This window comes from Glycine max, chromosome 7, assembly GCF_000004515.6.
Source record: "Glycine max cultivar Williams 82 chromosome 7, Glycine_max_v4.0, whole genome shotgun sequence".
In the NCBI taxonomy this organism is placed as follows: Eukaryota; Viridiplantae; Streptophyta; class Magnoliopsida; order Fabales; family Fabaceae; genus Glycine; species Glycine max.
The window spans coordinates 36,951,085-36,960,794 of NC_038243.2; the positions used below are offsets into that span (position 1 = coordinate 36,951,085).

At 31.6% G+C, this 9,710-nt stretch overlaps 1 protein-coding gene across 1 annotated transcript; it reads right to left on the reverse strand.

Moving 5' to 3' along the window:
• Positions 1–376: 376 nt before the first annotated feature.
• Positions 377–2,191, reverse strand: LOC100784983 (protein MOS2). The gene has a single exon (XM_003529283.5). The coding sequence runs from the start codon at positions 2,112–2,114 to the stop codon at positions 681–683; it is 1,434 nt and encodes a 477-aa protein (XP_003529331.1). The 5' UTR covers positions 2,115–2,191; the 3' UTR covers positions 377–680.
• Positions 2,192–9,710: the final 7,519 nt, after the last annotated feature.

A 9,710-nucleotide genomic window follows, 5' to 3' on the forward strand; every position in this document is an offset into this window, starting at 1 on the left:
TATAAAGAAGAGAACAGCATAGAAAGCAAAAAAAAAGTCACTGACCAAGAAGAAGCAACTGTAAGACCAAATTCATACCAATGAAACATATAGGTCCATAGAATGCCCAGCATCAGCAAGCGATAGGCATAGACTAGAGGGCAACATAAGAACAGATAACTCGCTTTTGTCACATAACAGGACAAGAAAGCTCATAAAACTAAAGTTTCTGATTGGTATTTCATCCACAAGAATCAGACAATGGATTCAACTTAATAGAGACCCCACTAAGGTTCTCACAAATCGGTTAGAAGGTACTATAACTACAACTAACAAAAATCATGGCTGCACTGCGGCTTTACAGGTTGAGATGAAATCATACCGAAAGTAAACAAAGTTAATAACAAATGTCTTAAATATAAGAAGATGCCACACCATTTTACAGAGTATAGCAATGTAACTGAACAAAGAAAATAGATTATTGTTACAAAGCTAACTTTTCTTCCTATGGTACTAGCTAGTTCAATCAATATATGAAACACTTCAAAATAAAAGTTATAATTTGAAATGGATGATCATCCTTAAATTATCATGGGGCATTAAAATGAAGAAAAAAAACTGCAAGATTCCAAAGATGCATACTTGCATATCTGTTAATCCATATGAAAGTACAGTTGTATGCCACATCAGATGCACCAGAATCAATGTCCCAATAAGCTTGGGTCCCCTATATACTCTGCAATCTGTTCAAGTTTCACATTGAGCAGCTCATGGGTATCAGCATCCCTAACAATGGCAGTTTCCCGGTCAAAATCCCTCTCTGCCAGACTCCCGTAGACACCCTTGTATTTACCAGCCAACACAAGCACCGGTCCCCCACGTTTCGGTATCACTGTCTCGAGAACATCTTGTGACACTCCTTGAACAATCTCCCGGTTCTCATCCATAGAAATATCACAAGTAGTAGGCCCAACAACATCCAGAACCTCCCCCTTCTTCAAATACAACCGCCCCCCTTTCAAATCCCGGCTAATCACCCTAACACGAATGTGACTTGTAAGCCAGGAAACCTTCCTATGATCCACCACTCTCCTCTCCTCTTTCCTACCAACATCAACTCTCTTCTCCTTTCTCCTATTAAGATCCCCTCTCTTCTCCTCCACCTCATCCCTACCGCGCTTACTCTTTGACACTTTATCCTCCTCGCTCTGAGTCTTCAACTCCTTCAATTTCCTCAAACACCTCTCTTCCTCCTTAGAACCCAATTCAGCAACATCACCAACCTTCACCTTCACCTTCACCTTCTCTCCACTCCTTGAAAGCTCCAAAACAAGATAATCATCCCCAATCCTAGACACAACACTACCCTTCAACCCAGAATCTCTTCCCCCAACAATCCTAACAACCTTCTCCTTCTTCTCCTTCTTCTTGTTGTCCTTCTCATTGTTGCTCAGAACGAGCGCGGCAGGAGCATCACCGACAAACCCTAATCCTTCCTTGGCAGTTCTCCGTTTGATCTCCACCACCTTCACGTCCTCCTTGGCGTTCCTCCCAATCCCCATTCCTTCCTTCCAGCCGTAGCCAGCGAGCAGTGCCGCGCCGTAACCCTCGACGGCGACATCCTTGAACTCCTCCATCCCCTGGTCCTCCGGCAGCCTCTCCAGATCGCTTTTCAGCTTCTGCAGCGCCGTGGCCTCCAGCGGAACTCGACGCCGTGGCGCGGCAGCATCACTGTCGTCTTTGTTGTTTCCTTCTGGATTATTGTCGGCACGGACGTTGAGGCCGTAGGAGATGTCGGATTCGGGTTGGTCCCCGTCGGTGTGGAGTTCGAAGGCGAGGGATTCGACGTCGGCGGCGGTGGGGAGGTGGAGATTCTTCATCTTCTTGAAGGGTTGCCATTGGTTTTGGATTGGGGGAATTAGGGTTTTGGGGACGGAGGTGGGAGCGGGTTTGGAAGGGTCGAATTCGGTGATGAGGTATTTGGTTCCGCCGGTGTCGTTTTGGGAGGTGGAATTGTCGTCGAAGGTGTTGGAGACGGCTTTGGGCTTCGAGTGGGGTTTGGATGATGGGACGGAGAAGGAGAGCTTCATGCTTTCAGTTCTTCTTTCACGAATCAAGAACAAGAACAAGAACATCAACTACTTCCCACCGAGACATCTGCAGAAAAACACAAAAGGGACAAATTTCACCCATCATCTATGGAAACTAAACTTTAGTAACTATTTATTTTAATTCTTTATCTTCTAAAATTGATATTTTTTATTTTTATCATTAGTTTGTATAATTATAATATTTTTAATTCTTATGATTTATATTTTAATTATTTTTTATTTTTATTATAAAAAATAATTAATTATTAATTATTTTTTATTATAAATTATTTTATAATAAATTAATTATAAATTACTTATTAATATTTTTATAGTTAATAATATTAATCATATATTTTAAATAAAACTTTAAGCAGAAAATCCCCCAACTCCATTTTCATACGAGTCTGTGAGACATGCTGATAAAACAATCCAAAGCTTTAAAATGGTTTTTTGGTTGGCTCAGCTTGCACCTCCCGTATTGCTAGTTGGACTTCACTCATTAGCATCATAAAGCTGTATTTATTTTATTTTTTTATTTTTTTATAAACAACGAGTTCCTAAAAATGTAACGAATACAACATGGAAGATAATGTAATAATACCACCATATACGTCCACAAGAAATACATTGAGTAAAAGATTAATTATATCTTTAATTAAATTGATATTGTCTTCCTAATTATTGAAGTCTATTGAGATCTATAACTGAAGTTTATTAAACTCGTTTTTTATGAAATATTTAAAAAATAAAATTGTTATCAGTTTATAATTTATTATTAACTGTGATTTGAGATCGGATGATTCACCAAGTTTTTAGAGCAATACAAGTTTAACATAAGGCAATCGATAACAACTTCATGTGATCAATTGCATTGTGTAGAAAAAGTGTAAAAATTTATTTTTATTGAAATTTAATCACGGTAACATTCCATTTTTCGTAAATAAATTAAAAAAAATAGTTAAAAAATAGAGTTTTAAAAAATAGAGTTTTAGAAAATGGTGAAGTTTTTATAATTAAATAAATAAAAAGGATATATGTATTAAAATAATGGTTTGAAGAAAAATTAAAAAAACAAATTTGATTTATTTATTAGATAGAAAATAAAATAGAGTTTCTTTTTATAAAATAATAAAAATAAATAAATAAAGTAAATAAAAGGTTGTGAGTATCCTAGCTATAAATAGAGAATCAGTACTCAGTTTTTTGACAATACACCTTCTCTTCCTTTCAATTTTCATTTTTTCTCTTCCCCTCCTAAAATCCTCTTTTTTTTCTCGCATACACTCAAACTTATCTTAGTAAAACGACGATCTTGGACTCGTTAACCGTTGGATCGTCATGATATTTAAGCATCATGTTTGTAACTTTCGAGCATTCGCGCCATTGGAAATTCAAAAAAATGTCAGAGCTAAGAGAAATTTAGATATCTGGTTCGCAATTCAATTCCTCACACCTTCACCATTGGTATTTGCAAAATAATATTCATAGAGAGAGAAAAATGAATCACAGGAAGACAATAAAAAATGAAGACTCTAATCTCTTCTTCTTCTCTCTAACTCTTGCAAACCCTAGCAAAACAAATCAGAGGAAAAACTCGAGAAATCTCATGAAATTCCTAGAGATATCGTTGTCGCTGTCAGAATACACACGTTAGCCCGCTCAGAGGTAAAGGATGAGTTTATCACAATTGAGGTTAAAATGAACATGTGTAAGGATCCTTAGAGGATTAAATTGGAGTTTATTTTAGGATGCTTATAGAATTATAATTTTTCCTTTATGATTATAAATACAATATTGGTGTCCTAATGCGAATTGGTTGATAAAATTGAGTGCTCTTGGTGTTTTCATTTTTTATACCTATTATTTTGATTAATTGATTTTGATATAATTGTATGAAATTATTTGAGGGGTTTTACTCCCCATGGTGTGATAAACCTTTTTGTATAAATTGTTATATTGAGATTATGAAATTGTGCTTCAAATTGTGAGTATGTGATAAATTGAACTTGTGATGAATGGAGAAATACATGTGTATTGAGTTGTGAGCTATGAACTGTGCAATCATACAATTGTAAGATCCTTTAAAGACGATGAGTTTTTGCACGACGAGTATTGTGATGGGATCCACTGTGGGGACCCAACGAGTTTAATCACAAGTGCAACGAGATAAAATTATTTTGAGAACAATTGAGGAGTCATGTGTGTTGCATAGTTCATAGGTAAAGTGTATATGATTTATGAGGTGTGATAACATGTTTAATTGAGATTATTCCATTGTGATTGAGACCGAGTGTATGTGATAAATTGAGTATGTATTGACTTGTAATATATATGTGTGTGTGCATTGAGATGTTGTGTGCATTGAGTTGTGAGCTATGAATTGTAGTACAATCACACGACTATAAGACCCTTTAAGGACGACGAGTTAATGCGCGATGAGTATTGTGAAGGGAACCACTAAGGGGACCTGACGAGTTTAATCACAAGTGCGACGAGATAAAATTATTTTGAGAATAATTGAGGAGTCATGTATATTGTACAATTCATAGATAGAGTCTGCATGCTAAAATATTTTTCTAGTTGGACTTGAATCAGGAGGGAGAGGCCATGATGAACTCTTCGGAGTGTAAGCCTTAGAGGTAAGTACAACCGGTTTGAGTGCTCCTTTAAGTCTGTGTCGATCTCACATGGTTGGAGCATTCTCGCAAAACAGTGTGATCCCAAATGGTCTCCCTATGATTTTACCTAGTGAGAGTGACCTGACTTACTACTGCGTGATTTGTCTTGTCATGTACTTCTAAGCGCCCGACGAGGTTTTTCACTGACATGGTACCACATTTGCATATAGGATTGAGTCTTAGTGTATCTATTGCATAACACTTGTATATTGATCGATATTGATTGATTTAGTGATATTATGTTTTGATTCTTGAGTACAGAATGATGTGAAAATGAATGAGATGTGTTGTGTTGTGATGTGATGTTACGCAACAAAGTGATGGAATGACGTGAACTATGTTTAAGTAAGTTATATTTTGTTTATATGATATGTATATCTGTATGTTGTCTTGTTTCTCTTTATTAGCTGGGAATGTGATAACTCACTCCCTGTGTGTTATTTGTGTTTGGATCTTGTGATGATCTCGAACTTTGTGTTCGTGGGAGCATATGGTTACGTGAATGACAATGAAGAATCTCATGCTAGAGGATGCAGGAACACAATGCTCTAATAGGATGTGACATTGGGATATAAGTTTCTATATTAATTGCATGAAGTATTGGACGACCTTGTTTGAGCCAAGATGATTTTATTATTTATTTGGACAAGTTTTATTATGATGCAAAAAAAGTGAATGTGAGCCTTTTACCCTTTTGAAAGGCTTATATTTAAATGTATTTTAATAATTTTTAATTAATTCTGATTTCTTTTCCTTTTATTATTAGTACATATATGTATGGGGTAGAGGGTGTCACAGTCACGCACCATTAGGATAATTGATTACAACATATCGCTATCAATTATGATGCTTGTTTCAAGAATAAGGAAGACCCAATACATTGAGATAATCAATTACCTTTTTTTTTGTAATAAATTACATTGCTTCTGAAAAACTTAAGCTCTCTAAAAGTTTAAATATTTGATTACCAACTTTCATAATCTATTACGACGGCTTCTAAACAATTGTGTATGCTCTTTGTTGATCGAGATAATCGATTACGAGTTAGTGTAATTTATTACCACGATTCTGAATGCAAAACAAAGAGTATTTGATCGAAATATCAATTACACTATTTGGCAAGCAATTATAGCGATTTTATTAGTTAGAATACTCTATCTTGTTATTTCTCTCTTGTGACTCTTTTTGATATCATATTTTGTGAAATCACTTTCAAGAGTCAACAAAGGAGATCTTTTTGCATTTCTCAAGTGAGACAAAGATGCCTAAAGATCATGCAATCATTATCATGGATTGATCATCATGGTTAAAGCTTGAAGAGTTTTAATATGCATTATTAGGTGTATTCTATCCTTTAATTGTTTTCTTTCTTCAAGGTTGGTCTTGGTTAGGGTTACCAAGCATAAAGTTGATAGGGCTTCATCTCTTAGTGTTCTCCACTTGTAGGGTTCAAATTGGAAGGAAGTTTTTGAATTTTTTGTATGTACATAGTGTTTGTAATACATTGAAATTCATAGTGAAAATATCCAACTAGGATTGTTAGGTATAATTGGAAATAGGTCCTCTTGAGGACTAGACCAATATAAATCTTGTCTTTAATTTTTCCTTTTATATTATTGGTTTTGTAATCAATATTGACAATTGAAATTGAAAATCATTTTTGATTCAAATTCTTATTTTCAAGGTTTTTGTGTAAATTGATTGTCTTTGTTCATAAACTTTGTCTAAGAAGCAATTTTTTTAAAGAAAACTTTGATTCGCAAAAAGGGGCATACATATGTTTTAATTGATTAAAAAGAAGAAATGGTAAAAATTTTAGAAGTCTATTCAAATCCCTAATTTTAGATTATTAGATGGCTCTAACAATAACTACCTCTTAAACAGTAAGTATTTCTTATAAATAAAATCATAGATGGTATTTAGCACTTACAAATAATTTAATTAGTTAAAATAGAAAATTAAACATATACAAAATTAAAGATTAAACCAAAATCATGAATTTTTTAAAATTTAAGAAGTAAAATCACTGAAAAAAAGAATAAAAAACACATTAATAATTAAAACAAAAAAAACTATAATTTAACCTATATTTTTTTATTACTTAAAAGTTACAGGAGTCTAATTTTCTATCTAACACTAATTTTGGTTTTATATATAAGAAATAAAAAGTAACATTTTTTTGTCCTAATCATAAAAAAACATAGGATTATGTTATTGCTAAATTTCTTTTTTACTCCTAATTGTGAGGTCTATTAATGATATATACTTATTTTTTTCATAAAAGTGAATTGCATTTATTGAGTTATCAACAAAATAAGGTGCATTCATTGGTTGAAAAATCACTTTTAAAAATAATCGCATCTTAGACCATTTATGGGTGATTTGGTTGGAGAGAAAATGAAAGAATGAAATAGAATTGAGAATAAATATTTAAGTTAATAGAGAAAAAGAGGTGTCAAAGCCACACCAAAATTTTAAAAATTTATCTCCTTTTCTCTTATACTTCTCCACAACCAAACATACCATTAATGTTATAAATAATTTTGAAATGAAATTAAAATTTATTATAAATTAATCAATCTAACCATTTTTATTAATGTTAACAAATTAAAAACTTGTTTTTTTTATCATAGAATCAAAAGTAGTATTAGAAAATTACTTTAAATATACTAGTGAGTACTCCATCATTCCATGCATGCCACTTGTTTCCTATTTCAAATTTGACCTTTTCATGGGTTTTTTTTTGTGAAGTTATTTCTGTTTTCTTTCCTAATAAATGTCATATCAGAAATTCAAACCAAATTATTTGTGATTAGTAGTAATAAAAAAGTTTCATTTTGGTACATTTAGTTTTAAATGTTTTATTTTAATCATTTATATTTTCAAAATTTACATTGATCTTTTATGTTTTTTAAGATTTCATTTTGGTTATTTCTTCTAATTTTCTTTAGTAAACATTGATGTTTTGTTAATTTTTAAATAATTCATTTAAAGTAATGGTGGCTAAAATCGAAGCAAGACCCAAAATCACCATCACGAAGTCAAATTTGAAGCTTTTCATCATTGTCGGGATCCAATATTTTTTATTATCTATGTTGATGGTGAATCACAGTGTATTTATAGGATGACACAATTGTGTTGTTTGATGGATAAAAATTGTTAATCTAATTTGTTTGTTAAAGATGGTTGTGGCATTGTAGAGGTTGTAGATCTAAGCATACAGTAGTTGCATTACTTATGTTATAAACATTTGGTTGAATACATTTTCAAAAAATAATGATGATTTACTCGTCACTACTTTAAATTGATTATTTTAAAATTTAAAGTTAACAACACCCTTTAACTAAAATAAGAAAAAATGATTAAAATAAAACTTTTAAAAATATAAAAAATTAAAATAAAATTTTTAAAACTTAATATATTAAAATAAAAATTTTAAAAATATGAAATATCAAAATAAAACTTAAAAAATATAAAAAACTAAAATGAAACTTTAAAAAAATGAGATCTATTCAATAAAAAACATAAAACTATTTTGGAAGTTCTTAGAAACTTCTACATAAGCCTCGTAAGAAGTGCAAAATTCTAAATACTATCGAATAACAGGCACCTATGCATGTGCATTGATTCTGCCATTTGCGTATTCTTAATTATAATTCTTATAATCACACAATTTCATACTAAAAGGGGCTTTGTTACTACTTTTATAAATAAATAAATTTCATGAAAGAATTAAAATTAAAATATTTTACTTTTTTTAAAGTCCAAAAATTCTTTTAGAGAATCAATCTTGTTAATAATTTGTCTCAAACAAATTTTATTGATTAAAGATAGTCAAACTTTACACAAGTGTGAAAAATTGACTACCAAACTTTTACAGATACTAGTATAACACTTAATATTATCAACATATTTTTTCTGATAATTTTTAATAAAAACTTTTATTTACCGTTCAAAATTTATTAGGTTTTTCCTAAATTATAAGTTTCACACTTTGAAGAAATTCATATACTACCCTAGTAATATGCTATAAATTCGTATTTAGTTATGTTTGGTTGGGGTGAAAAAAAATTCTTAAAAAAAAATGAAGTATTAGGAAACGAGGAATAATTTATATTTTTACACTTTATTTTAATTTTACATTTTGACTTTAATTTATTTTATTTTTTATTTTATTCTGTTAATAGTTTGTCACATCAATAATATTCTTCTTCCTGTTTTAAATATATAAAAAATATTATTTTTAATATAATTTATTTTATTTTATTTAATTTATTATCTTTAAAATATTTTTCATTTAATTAAATATTGATTCTAATGATTTTTTTATTTCTAATAACAAACTTTAAGAAAGAATAAATTAATTTTTTAACTTTTAAATTAAAATTAAATAATTAAATATGATTAATTAAATTTTTTTAGTTAGAAAGAATAAGTTTTTGTTCCTCTGTCATATTTAAGACAGAAGAATACTACGCACTACCCTAGTAGCAATTATGTTACATCAGTAGTAGAGTAGTGGTGAAGTATCACAGACTCAGAGATCCAATTAAGTGAGGCTGGGATCTCTGATTTTCAAATGTACCTTCCTCACATTGCCATTTTCCCTAGTTTTCCACTCCCATCCCATCATGCAAAGCTAAGCTAGCTAGCACTGGTTACTCTAATAAGCAAACACTTTTCTTTCTTTCTTTCAAATTTTTTGTTTAGATATGAACAAAAACCGCAGAGAATCCCGGCATCAGCCCCTATAAATCCAACCCCTGCCATACTCACATAATACCAACACAACTTTCCTCTCTCTCTCTCCTTCACTTGCTTGGAGCAATGGCTAAAGCCTTGTTGGCATCAGTGCCGCTTTTCCTGCTCCTAGCAGTGAGTAGTAGTGTGGTTGCTGAAGAGCTTGAAACTCTTCCACCTTCTTACCCTCACCCTCACTCTCCCACACAAGCACCTCTTC